The sequence below is a fragment of the Ascidiella aspersa genome, chromosome 3 (genome assembly GCF_963924565.1).
Source record: "Ascidiella aspersa chromosome 3, kaAscAspe10.2, whole genome shotgun sequence".
NCBI lineage: Eukaryota > Metazoa > Chordata > Ascidiacea > Phlebobranchia > Ascidiidae > Ascidiella > Ascidiella aspersa.
In genome coordinates this window covers 11,121,868-11,147,234 of record NC_139449.1, presented here as the reverse complement: position 1 = coordinate 11,147,234, position 25,367 = coordinate 11,121,868, and the positions used below count along the sequence as shown (strand labels likewise).

Here is a 25,367-nt window from a genome sequence, read left to right as displayed (position 1 = left end):
TAACTATACAATCATTATGATGAATGTATAGCTTATTACAATAAAATAAATGCTTAACCTTTTGATAAAACTGTAATTTTGCTTAAAAACATACAGCGTATGGCGTACCACCAAAAATGACTTCGCGTACCACTAGTGGTACGCGTACCACAGGTTGAGAACCACTGGCTTAGTGTAATAAACACAAACCACCTTTGTTGTAATACTGCAAATCAAAGTTGCGCATGGCCTAATGGTGGCGCATTTGCCTCACGTTGGTTGTAACTGGTTTAATGTCTAACGAAGCGATCCTTCTATAGTTTAACTTTTTGATCACAATTTGATTTATTTTGGTAGCTGAGTGTATGAGTTTACATATTCCGATTTATGTAATTTATAATCGAGCAAGATAGCTTTAAAAAATTGACAATTTGTAGAAACAATACAAAATAGACTGACCTAACTAAATTCCTACCTTAGTATCCTTTGTGTTATTCTGTTATTTGTTTTTTTTTGTTCGCTAATAGCGTTAAGCAGAAATTTAGTATTCGCGTGACATTAAGCATTTGTGTAACAAAATAGCTGATTTGCTTAAAAAATGTGGGTTGATTTGTGGGTGCAAAACCATGTCGGTGTGTGTGTGTGTGTGTGTTGGTATGTGTGTATCTTTGGAAACTTTGTTATTTCAACGGCCGATGAAAATTCTGTGCTGTATTGATTTATCTATGGATACCAACTAGTAATTGTTGGCATCCATTCAGAAAAATCATGATATTACAAATGCTTGTGGTTGGGCTGAGAAAAACGAGAGAACGTGACGATGTGCGATGGAAAAGAAAAAGGACAAATCAGCTGATCGCAGTCAAGCCTTCTCGCTGTTGGTCGATGGCCCACAGTCTATTGGAGATTCTGCGGTGTAAAAGACAATATCGGCGGCTTAAAAAATTCGAAATTAAACAGCTAATAAGCGTTTGAATTGAGCATTTAAAGATATACAGTTCAACATACGGAGTACTAGATAAGATGTTTTGTTGTGATTCGTAAAAATTATAGAACATTTTGTTTATTTCTTAGTTGAAACGTTTATTTAGGTCAAGAAGAAAATCGTTTTTCTTTTCCATTGTCGCAATTCTACAAAATAGGCAATATTATTTCTACACAATTATGAGCAAATGCTGATCGAGTTGGTAACTGCAAGGTAAGGGTCCCGTTGTTTGCACAGTCAGATTACGTTGAATGGAACGCGAAGTGAAAAACGCAAGCCTGGAGCTACACGCAGTCAAACAAGTTTACCTGTTAATCCTTTGCCAGCCAATTACAATTAAATGGTCATTAGTCTTTTGGTTTGTTTAGTTCTTCTGGTCACTTTACTTAATCAGCAGCAGTCGCTTAACCTATACTTTGGTGTTTCGCTATATATTTTATATCGCTTTTGAGCGATATTAGTGCGCGACATACAATACATATCGGTATTGACATGCGTCGCGACACGTACTAGGCTATTCAGATTTATTATTATGTTGTCGATAGTTTAGTTAGGAAATGTTTAAGTGTAAATTTCCACATAAATTGTTTAAACCGTTCTAGTATAGCGGTGCTTTGGTGCCACGAGCAAATTTCTTTGTTGTAGACAGCCACGTGGTAGAGAAAAAGTCTGCTTTTTTCTGAAGAAACCAATTTCTTCCCTTCGCATGGCATAACTTTATGTATTTTGTTTTTATACCTATTTTTTGTTTGGTAAATTGTACTTCGCAAGAAGAGTTGTTTCAAAATGTGGTTTTGTTTTATTCAGGTGATTGCCGGTAAACCTACTGTATACTAAACTAATAATAATCGGCATCGCTTTCATTCTTCACCAGTTCTTATCAAGATTATGACATCATAGCAAACCTTGTCAAACACATTTACAAGCAAGTTTGGAATCAGACAGGAGTCGGTCTGTCTTGTGTTTGGTCTTTCCCAGCGCCAATAGCGAGTGGGAGTGATGGCAGCGCGTAAGTTATTATAAAGTTGGGCAACCCGTCTTACGCAAATTACACCAGGAAGCAGTTCATTAGCAAGTTTTCTCGTCCGATCACCAGGAATTCCGCAGTTTGGCAAGAAGGCAACCTACTGTAACCCTTTTCACTGAACAAGAAGCAACATGAGCCTAGGGTGCCCAGAGACTTGCGTTGGCGAGCGCGTAATTCGCGCACGCAAAGACCCGGCCCTTTTAGAAGACCGCCGTGTCTTGGGAAATCTACTCAAACTCGAGGAAAGGTATTTGGTTGCAACCACGTACTTCGATTGCGTGCAAGAAGACGTACTACCATACATGCGAAAGATCGTGGCAACTTGGATGATGCAGGTATGCCCACGGACCGTAAATCTCTCCTAAATTAACTGTTTAAAAGTAAACTGGTCTCCGTTTGCAGAACACATACAAGACGAGCGTTGGCAGCACCCCGCTTAGCTGACAGTCCCATTAATCTCATGCTCCAGTTAATAAGTAACTGGCCCAAGTTTCCGGTTTGTGGTCTGCTGCACACTGCTCTGGCATCTAAAATATCTGATTAAGCGGCGGTTTGTTTCGCAAGTTATCTCGAAGTGCAGTGGATAAGCGAAATACAACAACGGCTTCCAAGTTTAATATAATTAAAAATGCATTTAAACCATTTTTTAGTAGCTTTTATTTGTAATGCGTAGATGGTTAAATAAACGGCCTTTACGCGGAGAGCAGCATCCCATAAACTTTTCATTAAAATACGACTTTTGAATATAACAACCACATCTAGTGGTTTTGATCGAAAACTTGCAGACAGTGTGTCGCCCAAACACGTGCTCTGTGTTTCCGTCACGCGGTGGCGCTGCACTCTCTGTCTATCTGTCTTGTTCAGTTCGCCGTAACCTTCAGCGTGTAACTTTTTATTCTCTCAGGTTTGCGAAGAGCAGCGTTGCGAAGAAGATGTTTTTCCTTTGTCGATGAACTACCTCGATCGCTTCCTCAGCGTGCAACCAATCAGAAGGACCCAGTTGCAATCGTTAGGCTCCGCCTGTATGCTTGTCGCCTCAAAGGTAATTTATGATTAATTATTTTTATGTGTGTTTTTTCTGCCGGAGCAAATGTACGTTTAAATGCAACCAACATTACATGAATGTAAATAGAAGACCCTGTTGTTGTTTTTAGGTAAAGGAAACCCTCCCGCTGACGACTGAAAAGCTGGTAATTTACACCGATCACTCCGTTAAGCAGGAAGAATTGCTGGTGAGCGCTTGCTATTGTGAAAAGTGACATTCGTTGACGCTAAGTAGCTATTTAAGTGAACCCCTGTACCCTTTTTTATCCGAAATCCCTCAAAATTACGCGTGAATCTAGTCCAACCGCCTAGGCTTCTCGCGCCAGTTACCAGCAGCAGTTGGTTGGTTCTGTGGAACGGCGCGCGCACACATTCCTCGGGCACTTTTTTCCTTGACGTCACCGACTGAAATAGCTCGCGAAACACGTTCTGAAAGGAGCTCTCACAGTGCAGCTTTTATACGTGTCACGGCTGGATATTTTTCAATCGCCCGACGTGCCATTCCTAATCGCGGGAGAACTGTTTCGGGCGCTCGCACGGGAGGTCCACGCTTGACGTCACTATTCGCGATACTTAACATCCTGCCGTTCCGCCATTACGATGCGGGTAATCCGGTGGCGTTCCGACTTAATTTCGCCTCGTTTGTTCGTCATAAAGCGCCCGAAAACCCCAACCCTTGCAGCCGACCGCCTTTACACATCGCTGATCTCAGTCGACTCGCACAACTGTAGCTCTTTCATCAGCCGCAAAAGTCGTGTTTCTCTTCCGTTTTCCCCCTGTTCGCCGCGAACGGGCATGCATTCGCCTGGATACGCGCTTCTAAAAGACCACCGAAGTTATCAGATCGGATTTCATCGCCGGTGTTTGATTAGTTTGCCCTTCTCTCGACACCGCGCCGTCTGGCAGATGCCGCCGCCCGCTGCAAGAGCGTTGCGCTGTAAAGTTTTTCTTTCTTGCACGCCCTTCGACAATATGCCGCAGTCGTTCTTTTGCAATTTCCTGGCTGCCATCTGCCTCCGACTTTAGTGACATCACGCCAACCCCCGGGGGGAGAAACACGACAACACGACAAGTTTGGAGCGGACACGTTTTTTTAGCTGTACGTTGTTAGTTACGAACAGTTAAAATGCCGGATTTCGTAAGTTTCTGTTGCTTGTATCGCCTTGACAGATTGCTTCAAAGAAAACTTGCGTTCACGTTTTACTTTGCACGACTGAGAATGAAGCGCACCCGATTTTGTCTTCTCCCAGACAAGGCGCTTGTTTATCAATAGTCTGGCGCTTCAAACAAAGCGTTTCAAAGAGGCTTATTCGATTCGATCTCACTCACTAGCCCAGTTTTTTAAACTGGCCCCATTTCTGGCTCGAGTTTTTTCGCTGGCCCTGTTTCGTCCTTGTGGTGGCCGGCCATTTTTTTTGCGACGCGATGCCGCGGCGTCGCATTGTCGACAACAATCAGCGATGCTCGTCCGTCCGCCCTTTGATCTTGCAACGCTGATCGATAATGGTCGAGCACCAACTCTCGTCGAAAACCCGACGCGGCGCGAACAACACGAGCAGACGCCTCTGTTCAGTGTTCATGGGCGCGCGATAGAGAAACCGGAGTCGGGCTATTATGGTAATTCGGTAATACCGACAACGATTAGAGTGCGTGTTGCGTTAATGATTTCGCTGTGAAGCCCCCTGCCCCATCAATCCCGCTAAAAATAAACCCTGCCGCCGATTCGCCGTGTCACATATATGCTCGCCCAGCTCTTCCATGCGTTGCCCGATTGGGTACAAATCGTGCCAGTGGCGACGATGATCGATAGGGGCATTCGCCGCCGCCCCCCAGAGTACCCCTAAATCCAGCCTCAAGTTTGCAAAGCGAAACCTTACCTTGAGAGTGTTGCAATGGCGGGCGCAGGACAATGGTTCGCCGGGTAAGCCGAGAAAACGTGCCCCCGCCCCCTGCTGTGCGTGAGAATGACTGGAATCCGCGGAACTTAACCAATGCGCCCGCAGAAGCGCCTGCACTTTGGTTTCCCCCGATAAAAACGCGCACCCTTTCGCTTTTCTAGCAGCACTGCACCCTACAGTCCGCGCGTCACACTTGTTTAATAACACCGAACGTCGTGTTTTCGCCGCGCTTACTTTTTTACGGCCGTTCCGCGAACCAGTTAAAAACGACGCGGCGCAGAAAACAAAGTTGTCCTCCTCCTGACAACTGCCTCTTCTTGTGGTCGCCCGCAGGACTTTGAGCTTCTACTGCTGATGAAGTTGAAGTGGGACCTTCTCGCCGTAACCGCAGTCGACTTTGTCGAGCACATCCTGCACCACGTCAACATCAGCAGTCCGGAGATCGCCATGATCGCAAGGAAACACGCCAACACCTTCATCCACCTCTGCTGCACCGGTGAGTTAAAAATATAATTTTGCCTGCTTTGGCTATCTTAACTGTGTAAATTGGTTGCGTGTTGGTACGGATACCGACATTTGTGCAGTAACTTGCCTAGTTTTGTAAGTAATGGCAGAGTACTGGAAAAACGCTTTTGCGTTGCACTTGTAGTCTCCCACTTGTGTTCTCTCACTAAAAAATTGACCTAAAAAACACGCTTTTGTAAAATAGAAGCTAAATCCATGCGTTCTTAATAATGCCTAAACCTTCACCCATGCTGTAGAGATATTTGCTTTTATTTAAAACGAAAGACCAAGTAAATTGTAAAGGTAATTAATTTTGTCAGCCAATCCGTTTCGGAAATTTATTTGGGACTATTTTCATATTTTGCGGACACAATTGTAATGTGCAAAATACGATGTAAGCAGAAACTGGCAACTTTTATTTTTAAGCTACACGTCGTGCTCCAAACATTGAAACGACACCAATTTAAAAATGAGATACTCTGTCGAGCGAAGCTGCCCGAATTTCCGTTTCTAGTGATGCCTATTAGCCCCTGTCGTTTTTGTTTAATTCGACGCTGTTTCGCGCGCCACTTGTTCATGCATGTTACAGCGCGTTTCAAAGTGGGTCAGGGCAAAGACAGTCGCTCGAGGGGCCCAAATCTGGGACGGCAGCAAGTTCTTGTTGCGTCGTCGTTGTTTCAGTTTGTGGCGCTTTTCTGCCGCGCCGCGTACGGTCCCTCTGCCGTGCGGGCGTGCGTGCGGCCTGGCATAGATGTCTCGTATTACGGGATATCCTTTTTTCGCGGTAAATTCGCAACCGCGCCCGCATGCACGAAGGGATCGGTTTGCCAACACGACATAACAATACAAGACTTACCAATATATTTTTGCCGCCGCGCCGCTGGAATCCCATCTGGCGAGACTTTGACTTGCCCGAAGGAATCAGGTCCCCAGCGTAATCGCTTCAAATTTTCTGCCCTATTTTTTCCGGCATTTGTTCGATTTTTTTCGTCAAAACACAAAACCTGTAAGTATCGTTTCCTCAAGCAGCATGAAAGTCCGCGATCAGCTACTTGCACAGATCTCTATCACAAAACGGTTTCGATAGGTCATTGGTCCCAAACCAGGCGCAACGCAAACCAAATGCGTTCGTTACGAGATTTTTGGAGGTTTCTAATGCATTGAAGAGCTTATTTTAATGTAGAACAAAATAGTTTTATTCGAACGTTTATGTTTGAGTTTTTTTTCTTTGTTATTCGACTGAACTATTGCATTTGACGGATAGTTTTAATTAATAAATGTGAGGGGTATTTTTTTGAAACTCTTGGTTGTGGACAGTCTTGAAAAGTTCTACTTTACGTAATCCCTAGAACAAATTAAACTGGGCCCAAGTGGGTTAAAACGGGTTGGAATTAACGAGAGAAAGGAGAATTCGCGTTTAGTGAGACTCCTATACTTCTAAATTTTATTCAATAAATAAAAGGTGGACAGTCTCGTTGGTTTATTTATTTTTGCACATATAAAAGCAGGCGTTGAAGGCTGCAAGCCTGCGGTGTTTAGTTTAAAAAAGCTGCAGTGAGAGGTTTGTTATGTCTGCAGCTTGGGCATGTATATATAGTGCGAAGAACGGATGCGCGTTGATCAGACACTAGATCGACATGCGTCACTGATGATTCCACTGCCAATGCTAATCGTTCGAGTTGTGTTCATATAAGTTGAATTGGACGTGTCTTCCTTCGAAAATATCCGAAATGAATTGACATTAGCGTGCATTGCGTGCGACTGTGCTTCCCACCCACTGCGCGCGTCGGCTTCCACACCCCTGTGACAGTTCTTGTGCAAAAAGTCCTATTTACGTTTCGGTTGAAATTGTGTGAAGTGAGGTAGGAAGTCGCGATGGTGGAACATCCTGTCTTGCGCTTTTCACCGACTCTGGATCTAATCATATTATAGGCGCTCAACATCGCATATGTTGAGACTGGAACAATTCCGTGGCGCGCTGAAATTCGATCCCCATCAAAGTGGCTCGTGCTTTCCTGGATTTCCATGACGCACACGCCCATGTGCAGCGCGCTGCAGTGTTCTGCTGTGCTGTGGAAGGCCTCTCTTTCTTTTTCTGTGCAGCGCCCTGCCAGAAGCCGTGCTTTCGGAATTTCCATCGCCCATCATCAAAAAATCATAGGCGGCGTCTCTCCCGTGCATTAAGGTTTCGGTCTGCAGTTTCAGTTGGTTGTTCTTCACACGCAGTCTAACACAAACAAACTCCGTGTTAGATTTTGCCCAGGGATCGTATTTTCCTCTCTCGACTGATGTTTAGATTATAATGCCGCGTTTAAGAGCTCGATGAAGCTCGTTGTAGTTTACTCATGCAAAGACACAAGTGATTTAAACTTCCATAGTGTGGTCTCTTATTTATTGGTCCCCTCTATCTGGCCTAAATTTGAGTCGTAGTAGCTTAAATCGACAAGGCAAAGGCTCTATATGGCTAGGTCTAAAGTTTTGCTTAAACCTAACTGTCTACTGATTTTATTTGCCTTTCTAAATGCTCTCTGTGTTTTTAAGATTATGAAATAAAATAAACCCCACGCCGAGCCGTCCATGTAAACTGGCTGAAACACAGCGACTCGCTTCCTATACGCGCCACATAGCTTGCACCGATTAGGGCCTTTTGGCGTTCTGTCAACCTCGCCGATGTTTGTCGCGCTCCGCCGGCGTCCCGTGACGAAACGGACGCGTCGCATCACGCTCCGTCGACGCATCCGTCGCCTGTCAATTTGTCCACGGCTTCGCGGCGACCGAAGCGGAAGAAGCATAGCGACAGCGACGTAATCCGAAACCGTTTCGATTACTTTCGTCGACCGGTGGTGATCGGTAGACTGGAAGAGCCCGACCGCTACTTCCCAAACGGTAGATCACTCTTTATTGTCGCGTCTGGAGAAGCGCAAATCGCTGTCCTCTTGCTGTATCACGATCGCCAATGCGCGCGTCCTGTCCAAAGGTGGCGTCATTTGGTGCCTTTAAAGAGTCTGGAGCAGCGCAAATTGCCCCCTTGCTCAACGCCTGTATCAGGGTCGCCTTTGCGCGCGTTCCATTCAAAGGTGGCACATCATTTTTTCTTTATAGAGTTTGGAGCATCGCAAATTGCTGTCCTCTTGCTGTATCAGGATCACCAATGCGCGCGTCCCATCCAAAGGTGGCACGTCATTTGGTGCCTTTATAGAGTATTGGAGCAGCGCAAATTGCCCTCTTGCTCAACGCTCAGATTGCCCTCTTGCTCAACGCGCCCATGCGCGCGTTCCATGCAAAGGTGGGCGTGTGCACGTCTTTTGTTGTCCTCCAGCGAGCTGTGCGTGGGTTTGACGCGTCCCTGCCGTTTTAGCTGTCAAACATCTCGCGCAAAGCTCCCCATTATGTAACGCTGCCCGAAATCGCCCGGGCTTAAGATCGCCCGGGCGCCCTTTACCTGGACGCTTGTCAAATCGCGCGGCGCTAAAATGTCAGCCGCGGCGGATTGTTGTCTATGGTGGCGGTGCTATCCGCTATCCGTACTTGATCTTTCGCCTTGTGCGCCTTTATCGCGGATCAACGCAATCCCTCCAGATTGCAGAGACTCTCTATAGACGCGCGAGAGTTCAACACTGTGTCGGGTCGGCTGTGCGGTCGCGCGGAGCACTTCCATGAACGCCACGCTTGCTACACGATAAATATACACGCGTCTTTTCAGCAGTTTGCAGTAAAAAATTCGGCGTTCGGTCGTCGCTTGAAAGATTCGAGGTGATTGTCGTTTTTAAGACAGCGTCCATCTAGGAAAAGCGAACCCCTCCGCCTGTCATCGCACGTCGCTTTTCTGTTTGTGTGAAAAGTGGACGCCCGAGTAAAGGCCGGGTCTGTTGTTGCCATTTTTGCGACGCTCCGCCCTGTGCGGTACCGCTCATGTTTGTTTTGCCAAATCCTATCTAAATTACCGACGAAACGGCCTTTTCCGCTCGCCGTGCAAGCCAAATCTCTGCTGGTAAACTGCGTGGGCGCCTATGGTGTGCACATTCTTATGTACCTGAGTGGGTAGCGGGAACATTAGCAGCAAACGTCGAACTTTGTTCGAGTTCGCCGCAAAAATACCAGGAATAAAATGCTCCAAGTTTACTGTTAACAGCATTTGGCTGCGTTTTGATCCCAGCACCGTCGACATTTTATTGATGCCAGTCACCATTGTATCCACTATTTTTCAGGTTTTTATCTTTGACCGACATGCGTTGGAATATTACGAGGTCGTTATCGCGAGCAAGTGGCACCTGCCTCAAAAATATACGCTGCTCTCCATCGGCAAAGGCGCCAAATAAATTGTTCGCATACTTGGCTCCGCCCGTCAAAGTGCCATTGTGATGACTGCTAGCGCTCAGTTAGCCGGCGGCGTGTGCTTTTTAGTTGCGTCACCTTTAGCGCGCCCGGCAGCTAATAATCGTCGTCGTCGTCGTTGTGTCTTTTTTTTGGGCCAAGGTTTTCCACATTAGCCCGGGCCTGGGTCGCATGACGCGAATAGCTTCAGCGAATGCCAAACACTCGGCTGGTGATCTGGTTGCGATAGGAGCCCGGGCCCTTTGAGCGCCGGGTGCAAAGCGGAAGGCCAACGTCGGCGCACGGACGCCGTGGCACCACATTCCGCGCTATATCTGCGCGTGTTTATTTTCTCTAAAAGTGCGCCCAGGAAGGGCTGCTGCTGCTGTTTCTGTCGCCTTTTTCTGGGAGGTCTCGATTGTTATTATCCGGGGTTACGAACTTTGCCAACCCTCTATTGAACGTATGCAGTTCAAATAACTGGATCGGGGTTGGCACACTGGCCGCACAGTCGCCATTAAACCCACCATAACAGTTTACTCGTAAAATACGATGGGCGTCTGGTCGCTAGCAAGTATCTGACGCCATATTATGTTAACAACCTGTTACGTATAGCACAGTGTTCGCCACTAACAAGCTTACCGTTTTCGATTCGTATGACAGAGTCCAAAAAACACCGATTGCCTTTTAGTCACGAATCACCGCTCAACACCGCAATTTAACATTTCGAAAAAAAGGTTCTCAAATCGTGAAAGCTTAGTCTATAGCGCCATACTAAACTCCTAAAAATATTGCTATTTAATTTTCCAGTTTTATGCTGGCGGTATGTCGGCATTGCAAAGAGGTCAAAATCTGGCGTAGAGGAAGTGGCGTGGTCCCTTAAAAGCCGCTTTGAGGTCGTCTTGGTGTCTCGTGATAAAAGGCACTCTCAATGTATTCTCTCTAGTCGCGCGGTTCTGAGCCTTGTTAATTTGGCGATGTGGAATCTTCAGTGTTTTTATGCTTCCCAATCATGTGTAATATGCAAAAGTACTGCTTTCAAATCGAGCAAGGCTTGTGCAGGAATGTGACTTGCAAAGCTGCGCTCCTGAACATTTAGTGCAGTGATTCTCAACCGGGGTGCTGCGGCACTCTAGGTGCCATTTTTGATGCTCCAGCGTGCCGAGAGATATTTCAAATTCTTTAGGGATTCCAATTTTTGCACTATTGGTAAGCTTCTTGATGCAACTTTTTTGTGTACGATAAAGTGCCAAATTTTTTTTTCAACCTTGTTAGTGTGCTGTATTAATCTCGTTTATTGTATTGTTACAGTTAACCACTCAGCAAAAATGCGAGAAAGGGTGCCGCGAACTATTTATAATTTCTGTAGAGTGCCGCAAGCCTAAAAAAGTTGCCAAACACTGGTTTAGTGAATATGTTTTCTTTTCTTTGGCGTAATTGGGCCCTTTTCTTCGCAGATCACAAGTTCTCCGTCTACACCCCGTCGATGATCGCTGCTGGCAGCGTGGGAGCGGCGATTTCCGGCCTGCACGTCACTTCCGGCCTTCCGCTCTCGCGTCATCGGCTCCTGGAAAAGCTCCAAGACGTCATCCACGTGGACTCGGTAAGTCGGCTGGTTGCTGAGAGTTCTACGTTGGTCGTTTTTGGCGTGCGCAAGTTTACACACGACGCGTCGCACATAAGACCTGTTGTGTGTGCCCCTTTACTTTTACCCAAACTGTGCTGCGTGTTTGCTAAGCTCTCAGAGCGCCATCAGAGGAGTCCGACGGAATTTTTTTCCGCGCCCTCGTCGAGTGTGTTGTTGAGGCCTAACCCCCCAGGTCCCGACAAAGGCTTTTGACGCTTTGTCGGAGTTTGAAGAACGGTGATTGGATGGGGAGCGCTCGCCAACCAAGTCGTATCGAATGTCTTCTTTAAACGCGCCACGCAATTAGCGCGGCCAAGCACTTTTCACAATTACGCCGATTTGGCCTTTTGTTCGTCGCGCGCTTTTAAAAAACGGGATTGGACTTCTGGCGATCGAGGCCTCATTTAGACGGTTTAGCGACACGATCAAGTTTCGTCGCTTTTCTTTTGACGGACGAGGGGATGAAACGAGTCCGACTTTGCCGCGGGACACCTTTCCCGTTTGTCGCGCGCCAACATCCGATTTAATTGAGGCCGGTGAAAGGCTTTGGCCGGCGACAATTGCTTCGCTATTGCCTATATGTCGCGTTTTTACTTTTGCTGCGATAAACAGCTTTAAGCGGCGTATTGACCCACGCCCACACTTAACTTAACGGCCCGAGCGCGCAGAAGAGTTGAAAAGTGCACACAAAGAAAAAAATAGACATGTCGTCGTCGTCGCGACGAAAGAAGCAGAGCGCTCGAGCGCAAATGCGGTAAATAGGTCAGATCAATCAATAGGCGCTCCCCACATGGTATCAAAGGCTGCATCTTACACAGAAAAAGGGAAAATAGGTCGCTTACCCTGGGCCCTGTGGTGCATTGGCCTGAAATATATCGCGCCTTGTTTGAACAGAGATCGTGTGGCGTTCGGGTCACATCAGGTCACCGCGATCTCAACCGTCCTAAAACAATTTACACCCGAGCGAGTCGCTCCCGCGTTTTCCTTCTTTTTTACCGCATTATATGACGAATCCCAAGGGCGCGTTTCCTTCCGTCTTGGCAGTTGTACGGTCACGCGACGCGACGCTTCAAAGGAGCCCTGTTCGCTCAGCACTAAAACACCATAGCGACTACCACAGTCATTTTACTTATATAAAAAAAGGCAACAAACAGGAGGGAAGGGGCGCACCACAAAACAAATGGCTCACAGCCTTCATTTTTCCAGCGTGATCGTTGTATGCTAATTAGGCTGTCGGTGCGGTCAGGGGACGCCATTAAACGTCGGCGAAGAGTTATCTTCAGCAAACTGAACGCGACATGCCGCGCGGCGCCCGGTTAAAGTTTGCGCGCGAGAGGAATTTATTAACTTGGACCAAGTGTTTACCCTGGGCGCAAATCCCGGATTCGACCCTGATCCGGGGACCTAGCTTATGCAGGCTGTCAATTAGGGTTCGACAAAGGTAAATCGCCCGCTCGATTTACCAAGAAAAGCAAAGAAAGATCCAGTCGACTTACCGAACAACGCGCCGCCGCCCACAACACCAGCAGCCTTGGGCGGTCGTCTCGTCGATTCGCAATCTTTCCTCTCCACCGAGGTCTTTAACATTCCCGGCGTTTTTGCCTCGTGCACTCGTGGTTAAGGTCGCGCAATTCACAGTATCGAATTAGAAATGCGGAGCGCGGCTATGCGCGGGCGTTGATACCGATCGCCGCTCTGCCCTTAGATCTAGCGCCTTTGTTGTTTCCTTGTTAAACGCCTTAGCTATTTAGCTCAGCCATTTTTCGGGGTCTTTCTATTTGGTACCTAAAAGTAACTCAAAAAAAAGACGGTCTACAAATACAGCATACCGCAACGCACATTATTTCGGTTAGGGTGTGTTTGATCAAGTAATATTGCATTTATTATTTGTAGATCGTTTTTTTTTTACATTCTACGTACCAAATCGATGGAGCGCCCATTTTTCTTACACGCTAAAAAACATTTCTCTGTAGGTTTTGCGTGGGCCGTTTTTTACCCCTGCCGGGTCGTTACGGGTTTTTGCTCTCCAGGTTCGCCTCTATTACACATAATCATACGCACAGCGGCGTGACGTAGCTCTGTCGCGCACGACCGCCTCCACGTGACCAAAAATTGAGGCAGCATCGGATGTGGGAGCGACCGAAATTGGCCGAAACAAGAGCGCTGCTGCGAATCAGTGTGGATTGAACGGGAAAACTTCGTGTTGGCGAGCGCGAAATCTATTTGACAGTTGGCAGCGACGGCAGGTGGTAATGTCACCGGCACCCGCCCACCCTCTGCATACACGCCCGGCCCACCTAACCTCCCACCCGCGGCTAGACCTTCAAACGCGGCCCGAGTTATTGCTCCTCTAAAGGTCCAGGAATTCGCGTTATATTGAGGCAAACAGCAGAACGCACCCGCCTTTCACTGGAACGGCGAAGAAAGGGAGATGAATTAATCTTTTGCCGGCGCGCTCGTTTCTCGCCCGGCTTCGGCAAATATTGGCGCCGGCCGTTCGGCAAACTCTTTGCCGTGTTAGTTATCAACAAACACAGTCTTCCCTTTTTTTGCCGGCGCAAAATTCTCCTCAACGCTCTTTGGGCGAAAAAATCGACGTGCGGAGGTCCGGAATCGTAAAAGCGATAAAATTTGGCATAAAATGTCGAGCTATGCGCCACCAACTGCAGTTCGTCTCGCGAGCTCTAATCTGCATTCTTGCCGTTATTTCGTCATTCATACACCCACAAAGCCAGGCGTGTATTCACTTAGAAGCTAAATAAATCTGGACAACTTTCCGGTTTGCTTGCGAAGTCAAGCCGTTGCAATTAACCAGCTCTAAAAGTTATGCCCATTTTTAAATATGGCTTTGAATGTTTTAATTAATCCTTGCTAAGATTGGTCTGCTTTTTTACCTCTCCATATACTTTAACTTAGGTGCAAATGTGGCACTTAAAATGTCAAGCTCGTCGCGTTTAATCCAGTGTAAACAGTAAAGAAACTTAGGCCAGCTGAAGGTTGTTGGGTGTTGGTCTCTTTGAGATAATCTTCAGGAATTCGCTTTACAACAACGAATATTGTGTCATCATTTCACGTCGTTAAAAAATAAACCCCGTCGTTACCCGAGGCTCACTTATGCGGCCTACAGAGCCGGCGTTGCGGCGCATGGCATTGTCCAATTGACACACGGGGTAAACGTATTGCGCTTTATGCCGGCTTGGGAACCGGGCCGGTGCCCTCCATTAGCTGCTTACAGTAATCCTTCGCTTTCAAAAACTCTCGCAATTACGTCGCGGAATTTTCTTGCCGCAACAATCGGGGGGCCTGCGACGGACCGACCGGTACAAAAGGCATAAAGCGTTGCCCGGCCCATTCAATCCAAGCGGCGCGGTCGCGAAAGCCGTCAGCCGACCGCTCTGGCTCTTTCCTATCTCTCTCTCGAGCAAGAGTGAGAAGGCTGAAGAGCAGAGCGCCATTCCAATGACGTAATGACCGAAAAGCGTCGATCCGCAATTACGCCGCCATTTTTGCGGCGTCGATTTCAGCGTGTACCAAACCGGGGGGGAAAAGCCGAAAAAACACACGCACACTGGCGAAATCGCTTGAACGACGATGGGCGAAAAATCGGGCGAGAATGTGTGCAGTGATATTTTTCTGCTGGCTTTTCGCTTCGATTCAGTCAGGTGCCGGGTAAGTTGAGGGCTGTCCGTTTCGCATTCCGGCGACACCTAATAACAGAGTGCGTGGGCGAGAAGCCAGGCACTTCTTTTTCGGCCCGACGTGCGCAAGCGGCTACGTCATCGCGTCTCGACCAATCGCGTGCCGCCATTTGCGCCGGTCGAGCGGCGATCGGCGCACACGCGAAAGCCACTCTCACCGCGTCTAACCGAAGCCGAAGCGGATATTCGACGGTATGAGGTCATCGTGAACCGGCCTGCACCCAATCCGAAAGTAAATCGTCGAACGTTTGTGATTTTTTTACGAGATTACAAAAGATAAGTTTCACAAGATTACAAAAGATGATTGTTTTAGCCTTTCATACTAAACAGCAACCTCTTTCGTCTCAATATACTGTTTATTTTTGACGGCATCAACAAGACTCCGAAGATAAAAGAAAACCCCAACCCTGTCCCCAGTTCTGTGATCTCACTAATCGTGCAAATACCTTAATAATCGCCTCCGTTGGAAATAAGTGCGCGCTACGGCGCCCCTTAGCTCGGGATTCCTCAAGTTCATTTTCTCGTGGGAACCGAGACGGGCTTCTTGACAAATCCTACGCACCTGCAGTCGACCAGGGCCGGCCTGTTTAGACAGCGGTGCCTAAAACAAGCCAGATATGGGCCGCTTGCTTGCGTAACCTGACGCCTTGCAGCATCCCTATGCTTTGCCATGTTAAACGCGCAATTCGGCCTTCCATACAGGTAATAATCACCGGTGGCCTATTTTTATACCAGCATGCAATCAACGGCTTTTCGGGCTCGATTCGCTTGTTTGGTTTAACATCGGACCCTTTTCGAGGCCGACCAATCACAACAGGATGGCGCGCGGTCATGCAAGACCCCGCTTGCCTACCCCCGACGGGTTAACGCTTTACGGTTAGAAAGTCACGAAGGGTGAGCCGGGGCCCACACGCGGAAAAAGCGGGGGCGGACTGTAGGTTGTTTTTGCCGCTGCTATGCGCTGAGACGTGGCAAGTGAACTTTTGCGATTGTCCGTTAATCGCACGGTTTACTTGTTGCATTAGCCCAGTGGTTCTAAACTGGGATGCCACAGCGCCCTGGCGTGCCATTGCTGATGCTCAAGGGTGCCAATAGGTATTTGAGAATTTTTAAGAATCTGATTTTTGCTTAATTGGTAAGCTTCTTGATACAACTATTTGTGTACGATTAGAGACAATTATATGAGATGACATTTTCCTACATGTTTTAAATTTATTCCTGTTTCATTTATGGTGATATTTCAGTAAAACACTCCAAACGAAATTTCCAGTCGGGGGACCGAAGATCTATTTATTTCGTAAGCTATTGAAGGTTGAGAATCACTGAATGAGCTCTTCCAAGCCGGTTACAAAATCAGAATAACAACTGGACAAACAAAGATAACCGATTACTTTGAGGCAGACGTGCGCTTTACTTTCAATAATGTTTTCCTCAAAGTAAACCTTTATTTAATTATATGTGATGTAAACTAACCGCCAACAGAAATAAAAACAATTTACGGAAAATTACGAAAAAAAAAACCGTAAACTGCACGTTAGAAAATCGAGACAAAAAAGAAGGCCGACTGCATTAAAGCGGCCATGTATGTAGGCCATTCTGGTCTGCTGAAGGGCGCGGGCCATTAGCTCGTGCCAATCTCGACGAGGCAGCACAGGCAGTTGCCTAGCTACTCATTTCCACAACCTGTTGGGAGTGAAAAGGCCCGTGGAATGCCGGCCGACCCCGACGCTTGTTGCTGTTGCCGGCGTGGGAAAGTTATTCCGCCGAACATTCCTCGGCGGCGGCAGCGGCGTTGCTTTTCTGTTCCGCTTACTTTTTGCTTGTTGCGGTTGTCTGTTTTGCGATGATGTAACGATCCGGCACGGCACCTACTCGTGGAAATCTAATGCGTCCGATTAAGTACAGGTTGGATTATGCGTTGTGCGAGATCCTTTCGCGGTAAAGTCGCTTGCTGCGGCGTATCCTGTGTGCCGTCGGTGGAAGGCTGAAATTGACAGTTCAAACGCCGGAGATGTCAAAGCACTGTCGTCTGTACAGTTGGCATATACCGGCAGCCGGAGCCTCCGGTTGTCCGTCCATTGTTTTCGCAGCGCGCGGTATTTTTTTACGACCGTATTATATCGCGTTAATCTCGTCGTCTTCGCTCCAGAGAGAGAGAAAAAAGCGGTACAACGTCGGTGGCAGCTGTCCGACCGGCCGCGAAATCGCCGCGTCCCGAAAAGCAAAACGGCGCAAGGCCTGTCGGCGCCGTGGCCTGGCCCGCAGCGTAGCGTACCCGAAAATGCGCCGTAGTTGTCGCTGCTGCCTCGTCTTTAAACGCGCGCGAATTCGATCTCAATTTATGGCAGCTGGGATCCGGCCTAGTCGCATCTTCAAAGCGCCCGGGCCCGCGTCAAGGTCGTCTCCCTTGCAGAGCGGCTCGGCGTGTCGCCTCTAATAGGCCGTCTCCGTCTCCGCCACGGAGAAAAGGCCAATGTCTCGCGCGATGGACGGCATAAAAATCGCGATGAACTCTACTTTTGATGTCTCGAGCCGCCCCGAGGGCCGTGGGAACCCGCTCGCTCGCTCCCGTCTTATTTATTGTCTTATGCCGCCCTTGTATTCTTAGCAGCGCAACAGCGGAGGTCCGTTACGGCGTGTTAAACCGTCAGCGTTTAGCGCACGAACTTAAGACCGGCCACTGCCACCAGCAACGCCGATCGGTCAACTGCGCGTGAAGCGCTCGAAACAGTTCGGATTAAGTCGTCATCTGTCGGCGGCCGGTCGAGTGGCGCTCGGACATTTCTCGCGGCGATTTCAGTGTCACACGAGGTGGGGAGTAAAAGTCTTGCCCCAGGACGACTAATTGCGGAATGTTGGCGCGCGCATACGCGGTCCTCAACATCAAACGGCGCGACGAGGGCGAATATCAATCACGATGGCGAGGTGCTCAGCCGACGCTCCTGACAGCTTCAAACTTGCCCCAGCTGAGGCCAGCAGCAGCAGCCACAGAACACGTCCCGCTCGCCGCGTCGCGACACTAATCGCCGTTCGTGCCGCGCATGTGCAAGCCGCCCGTCCGCCTCTCCAAGCCACAGGCATGCCGAGCGCTCGGCGTGAAGAGCGGCCCAGGCACGTCGAGTGGCGGCCGGCGAACAAACGCGACCCCTTTGAACACACACGCCCGAGAGGAAGCACTCGTATCGAGTGCTGTGCTTTATATCGCCAAAGTGCTGTGTCGACCCAAGTTGCCATGCGCTCTCGCTCGCTCGTTTGCTGGCTACTGTGGTTGCTGCTAGGGCTACTGCTGCCACTGCATAAATACACCTTTGCAGTTGATTGGCATAAATGTGTGAAATTGCTTCCGTAGTTTGCTTGTTAAAACTTATTTGACTTTTTGAAATAGAATTTGTCTGCACGTTGACGAAAACGGAATTCTTAAATATGTTGTAAAAACTGCAGCTTTTATGTGAATTCTATTTTACAAGTAGGACAGCATTTATCGCTTAAAAACGACGATTTTTACATTTTGGGGGTCGGTGACAAACCGTGGATATGTAGAGAATAGATGTACTGCGCTTCACCAAATCGCCCCGTTTGTATGATTTCGTGAGATCTCCTCCTCCCCTTCCGTCGCGATCACGCTCGCTTGTCTTTCATGTGTTGACACGCAGCATTTTTCCTGTCATCGAACACGTATAAAATCGCTGTTTGCCTTCGACGATCGCCTCTCTCGGCGAGGTAAGCGCGGGAGGCATTGTGTCAACTTCCACCTTCGCTCGCCCACATGCCTGCGAGGCTGCGGCTAAACTTGACGGTGAGAATGTCGGGCGAAAAGCGTTTCCGCGCGCTCTTACTTTTGCCGCGCCGTTTTTGTCTCTTCGCTGCTGCCCGGGGAGCGCGGTTTAGAACGGGGCCGGGCCTTGCAGGGAAGAAAGCGCCGAGGGAATTCGCTCTCGCGGGCCCTAAACAATGCCTTGAAAGCTGCTAAACAAAGCGGGCCCGGTCTTAAAATTCCGGACGTTGTATACGGTCTTTTGTGTTAGCGCTTTCAGAATTTGCTCGCCGCCTAAACGATGAAGCACTTTTTTTTCGTCGATAAAGTGTCGACGTTTGCTCTGCGCTGTTTGTTCGACGAATAATTAGCGTTTTGTGCTTCCAAGTAGGTAAACGAAGCCCAATCGTAAAAGCTTCTTGCCCAAATACAGAGATGAGCGGTTTACAGCAACGTAAAACTTTAAATATGTTAATAAACCCAGTTGTCAATCGAATATACTAGCCTATTAATGTGTCAACTCTCACTAAGTTAAGAAACCCTGGTATTTATTTTGGATCACCCTTCAACGACAATACGGAAGTTTTAAATGGGTTAAGAAAGTGAACGAAAAGTAGTGAATTTCAGTCGTCATTTGGTTTCCGTTTCAATTTGCTGACCTAACTAAAATCAGCGACTTCTCAAAGTGAGAGACAGTGACATTGCTTTTATTTCTCCGTTGCATTAAACGCGCCCTAATATTGACAAAGCAAAACGCTACAGCCCTGCGAGTGTAACCTTTCACAGTGCAGAACATTTCAACCCGTTGGATGGTACGCACTTGTTCGGATGAAAAAAATTGTAGGCTCACGGTTTTAATACAACAACCCTTAATTTTTTTTACAAATAGGGAAAACCTAAAGGTTGCATACTGTGCTTGTTTCGTGCGTAAAAAAAAAAAAAAAAAAAAATAAAAAATTTCGCGCGAATGCTTCTTTTAAAGCAGGGATTCTTAAACGGGTCCATGAACCCCTTGGGGGTCCGTGAAGGCCGAAATGAAATATTAGTGTTTATTTAAGAAATAATTCATTTTTTAAATAAAAAAAGTTTAATAAAAAGGAAAATGGTTTTGCACTGACTGTTCTTAGACTCTATTTCACTTTTTTTGGACCGAAATCAGCAGATTTCTAAAGTCTATTTGAATTGTGGCGTCAATTTATGACGTCATTTTTTTAACTTCTCGCCTAGCTAAAAATGTTAAGGGTTTCGTGGTTTAAAAAGTTTAAGAACCCCCAGTTTTAAAGGTTAAAAAGCACTGTCACAGTGAAACAGCGGCACCCTCGCGCATCGACAATTTGCAGCCGTTCGCGCCAAAACGCGGACAGGCACGGCACTTGTTTGCAAACAATGCGCGGTTTAATGCAAGTCGATCCTGTCAGCCGCAAGGAAGGATGCATTTTTCGCGCCATCCGTCAGCTGACGTGTCGTTTTGGAGCGCAATGGCTTTACGCGCGCCACCCACCAGCTGCCTGAGTGTGTAGCTGGTTTCAATGCAACGCCACATTGTTTTGAAGCCATCGGCCTTTGTGTGAGAAAACGAAAAAGGGCATTTTCTCGTAATCGTTGTACGCTTTTCTATTTGCTCGGGAATATTGTTTTATTTTCTGGGTAGTAATTAACGACTGCCGTTTTTTTCCGCGTTTGCGGAAATACATTCTAGGTTTCCGCAAACCGAAAGTCATCAACAAACGTGTTTAGCCTTTCTGCGACCATTGCTATTTTTTCCACGCCAATTTATGTTGAGGGCGTTTCAACTCGATTGTTTTATTTGTTTGGTCGCAATTCGAATTTGGCAGGAATACCCTTACAGATTGAGACAATCTAACTTCGCCTATACACCAATTATTCTAAAAACTTAGCTTATTAATTCTACCGTTAGTATGTCCAGTTTTTTTTTTACATAACTATTGACAAAAATACGACGACTCTTTCTTTGCCGCTATTCGCAGAAATGGCCTTATGTATGCTTGCTATTTGGAATCTATAGGACCGCCCGCGCACCAAGTTGTTGCTTGTCGATCTGCAAATTTAGCTTTTTTTACTAAACGAATATTTTTGTCGAGGGCGGTGCCGCCGCATATCTTAGCGTCGACAGCTTTCAACGCTTTCGATTTATTCCTGGCCTTGTGTAAACCCCATTTCACGCTCGGAATCCACACAAAGCTGACATTTTGTGGCTTTAGCGGGGGCCGATCGTATGCGTTTGTGTGCTGTGCCCCCTCTTCTGGTTTGCCCGAGTTCACTTTTCTTTGTCGACGGCCGTCGGTATTTTTCTCCCAAAACAAACCGAGCTGAAATACCTAGCTTTTCGCAACACAAAGTCGCCGACTTTTTAAGCGTTGCACGACTTCAAACCTTTTAAAAAAAATAAAGGTTTAGCGTGGAGACGTGTGGCCCCTACACTTGTTGTAGATGGATAACACTCTACTTTACTAAAACGCCCAACGAGATCCGTACACACTGTAGGTGCGCGTTTAGTCCTTCGTCAGTTCTGGGAAACGCCGCGCGCGGCTTTCGGAAAAAAGTCGGTAAAAAACCCAAAGAAAAACAAACGCCCACAAAACACGTCTTCGAATTGGCCAGAAGTCGAACTGTTTCGTGTAGAATAGGGCCATAACAGCGATACTAACTTTATATCATTTTTTTTACAATTTTGCCTTTATGGTAGAATATAACAAACTAATAGCCAATTTCAATTCTTCCCAAATTGTAAAACTAAACCTTTTTAATCATAAATTTGAAGCACAGTTTAAATACTGAGTTAAAAAACAATAAAGGCGACATTTAAGAATATTGTGGCATTAAGGTTAATGTTTGCGATATTGATAATGTTCAGATCTTCAGCCGAACCTTTGGTAATTGTTTACCATATTCTTAATTATCACGACCTGAGGCTATTCAGGTGTACCTACTTGAATCTAACTGGACTCTTATGTTGATAGTTATCTGCTGTACTTTTAAAACTCAAGCATAAAATAACTAAATCTTTTCGACGTATATAACCCGACTAACCAGGTTTTGTGTTCCGTTTCAGGACATCCTTCGCCAGTGCTTGGAACAGGTCGAGGGCGCAATACGGTCAAGTCTGCTTAACGGCTCCCACCACCCAAACAGCAAGCGCACTGAGCATGCCGACGGGGCCCAGGATTGTGGGGTGGTGGGTGGGGAACTGACAGCACACGACGCCGAGCTGCTGTCCGCCGCCGGTAGCGACGGAAGAGAGGTCGACAACACCCCCACCGACGTCGATATGGTCTACTGATTCACCCCCAACCGATGTCTCGCCGCTTTTCCGCACGCGCTGATAAAGCCGATGCACGCCGAAAAAAAATTCCGCTCTGATTCCCGGTCCGCCACCACTACTGCTCCCTGCACTGTTTTTATTGCCTTTAACCCTCTCTTCAATTGTCGGATTATACATCTTCTGCCGTGTTTAATGAAAAACCAACGAAAAGACGCAATAGAGACGAACATCTGAGCTCATCTTTCCATTATCCGCGAGGTGTCGCCCGCGATCCGCCAGTGTCGCTCGGCAACTGATCTCTCGCGCTACCTTGCGGCTAAACGGATGAGAAAATGGCGAAGCTCCAAGCCAAACATTTTTCTTGTGGGTTGTTTTTAGTAAATCACCCTTCTGAGTTTGCCGCGGGTGCTCGAGCAACAACCTATTTTTACACGCGCGTCGCATTTCCAAGGAAACACCCGGATGTTTTAGTTTTATTTTCTTCGAACACCCTTTTTTAGCCTTTTTAAATTCGTAGCCCGCTTTCTACTTCGCCTTTCTACAGAAAAAAAATATAACTCTACTCTGTCTACTGTTGTTGTTCGTTCGTTTGCTTCTTTGCAAACGGGCTCGAGTGCCAAACCGTGTTCGACCAACTTTTAAGTTTTTACGTTGAAAGTGTCGCGGGATGATCCTTCTGTCTTTGCTGCTGGTGTCTCGTGCGTGTTGTTCTTTTTCGTCCGCTCGCCGCTCGTCGTGCCCCTCTTAACCCACACAAACACTGCCAGAATAACAAAAAAACAAACTGCCGGAAAGCCACTGCCAACAACCGCCTTATATTTCTTTCACACTGATCGGCCTTTGTGTGTTTCGTGCCTTTGACGTTTTTTCGATACATACTTCACAGCTACACAGACGCACACGTATTTTGTCCTGTTCCGCTCAAAACGCTGCCTTCTGTTTGTTTTTTTCAAGTGCTGCCAAAACTTTTGACCAGTATGACTGCCATAAACACCCGCTGCCATTACACCAATTCACTACAAACTTTTCCGCTTGTAACGTTCGTGTTTTCAAACGAGGTTCAGCCGACTTTATTTTGAGCCGCGTTTCGGAAGGTGCCAGAATCACGTCCTTGTGCTAGGAACCGACAAATATATTTTTGGAAAGTTTTTATCTTTCAAGCGACTGACCTATCGTTTTATTATGATTATTATTGTCGTTGTTTTTTGTGTTGTTACGTGCCAGTTTTCGCACGGACTAATACTGGCTGCTAATGAATTGGCATAACTCACGTGCAATTCTAACCCCTAACATCACCTTTAAGTTACGTCGCATTTTTTTCGCTTTCTAACGACTAACCCCAAAACTAACGAGAACAATATTTTTTATGTCAGTAGAAGAATAAAATATAGTATCGATGACACGCGTCGATCGCGTGTTCGCTGATGCGTACAATTGTTCGGTCTTCTTTCACCCAAGTCGTGTTTATTGTTTCTTTTGAAATTATTTGACTCGTAAACTGAGCGCCGCCTTAACTTCCTCAACTCAACAGAATATATATATATAGGTGCATTAACCTTATAAACACCAAATTAAGCTGCCGCTGCCGTCGTCTTAACACACGTGTCGACTGTTTTTAAACCTAATTTTCTCTTAGTGCGTCGATTTTACCCATTCGCTTATCTCACCTTCGATTTATGGGGGCAGGTTCAAAATATCAGAACTTTCGCGGTTCGACGAGATTTCGCCGACACAACAAAAGCATAGCGAGATTTTACGTTTTAAAGGTTCCTTGGAGAGTGCCTCAGTAAAATGCTGCGGCCGCCGCCTTGGACACGTATTTGCCTTGTCGAACACGCAGCTATACGCACGCGGGCGTTTTGTGTATGTGTATATAAGTTCGTACGTACGTACGCGTGAGTGTGTGCGTGTTTGTGCTTTTCGATGCGGATGCGTTCGCCTCGGTCCTTTTGTTTGCCTAGTGCGGAAGAATCCCACAGAGGGAGTCGTTTTCAAATCCGCGGAGGATTGCTTTTGCCAGAGTCGCCGCCGTTGCTAGGATGTCGTGTTTTTATAACTTGTTCTACATGCGCTTCTACTATCGCCTCGTCGAAATGCTGCTGCTGCTTCTTCTGCCTGCTGTGCCCGCCCCCATTTACGCCCCCTTTATGTAAATGACAATAATATATTTACGAACTGTTAGCAAGGTTTTTACAGAACGATTATTATTATTATAATATTATGTTGTGCGCCTCCCCTCAGTCGAAACGCTGCTACCCATTTATCTATATATTTACTGTTGAAAAGCCAAAATGCCAATGCATGTCAACGTCTCTCATTGTTTTTTTCTCTTCGTGATCGTCTTTTCGCATTTCGAACTCCGCCTTTTTGTTTGATTTTTAAGAAGTGAAATGGCCTTTGGAATCGACCGAATCCGTTTGACCCCAGAGAGAAATATAATTAAGACCGTGACTGTTTCCTCTGTACTCTGTAACATTTCTGATTTAAATAAAGTTTTGAAAAATTCTCCGATTTTACAATTTTGCCAACATCATACAATCTTTTTGTGTAACAATCTGTTTATAAAATCAAGCTTTTTTATTTTCTCTGTTCGGTTCGCATCGCGTATTCAAAATTTTCGTGTTTATTACGCGTTGCGCTGTAGAAAATGTACAAATGTGTCGTTAGCGTTTTACTTGTGTCGTGCTCGAAAAAATCGGAACAAAAAACGCCCCCTCATCCCAAACCGCTTTTCGCCCCCACTTTGTAAATAACCCGCCTTACATCGGCCCCTGCATTTCGAAACACCTAAAGTAATTGATCTCTCTCGCAAAGCCCATCACAATTGCTTTAAAACGGTCAACAATCGACAGTCGCCCGTCACAATCATATGTAACATATGACGCAATAAAATTTCAAGTCATAACTGGTTCTTATTTTGTCTTCAAGGATTCCTTGTCAGAAAATGTGGAAAGAACGTTGAAAGAAATGATGTATTTTAAGTATAGTTTTATTACACCAACCTTTTAGGAATAATTTAGAAACAGCAAACACAGAAATATTTCGCTTAATGATGTAGTTACCAGGTCGACCAAAGTCTTGAAAGTGAGACATTTGCTGGGAAAATAGCTTCGTCAAGTGTTGATAGCATTCTTGCGTTACACAGTGATGTATTACGGATCAAAGCGCTTATATAATTATTAAATCAACGCGTAATTATTTGGGTTAGGGTGCTGGTTAGCGTATGTGTTCTGGTAGGTCATGTAATTCGTAAA

General features: G+C 46.6%; 1 protein-coding gene across 1 annotated transcript; it reads left to right on the top strand.

Moving 5' to 3' along the window:
* The first annotated feature begins 1,782 nt into the window (after positions 1–1,782).
* LOC146159963 (G1/S-specific cyclin-D2-like) lies at positions 1,783–25,000 on the top strand. The gene is made up of 6 exons (XM_083383402.1): positions 1,783–2,326; positions 2,896–3,033; positions 3,146–3,223; positions 5,267–5,429; positions 11,209–11,354; positions 21,904–25,000. The coding sequence occupies exons 1-6, from the start codon at positions 2,123–2,125 to the stop codon at positions 22,129–22,131; spliced, it is 957 nt and encodes a 318-aa protein (XP_083239528.1). The 5' UTR covers positions 1,783–2,122; the 3' UTR covers positions 22,132–25,000.
* Positions 25,001–25,367: the final 367 nt, after the last annotated feature.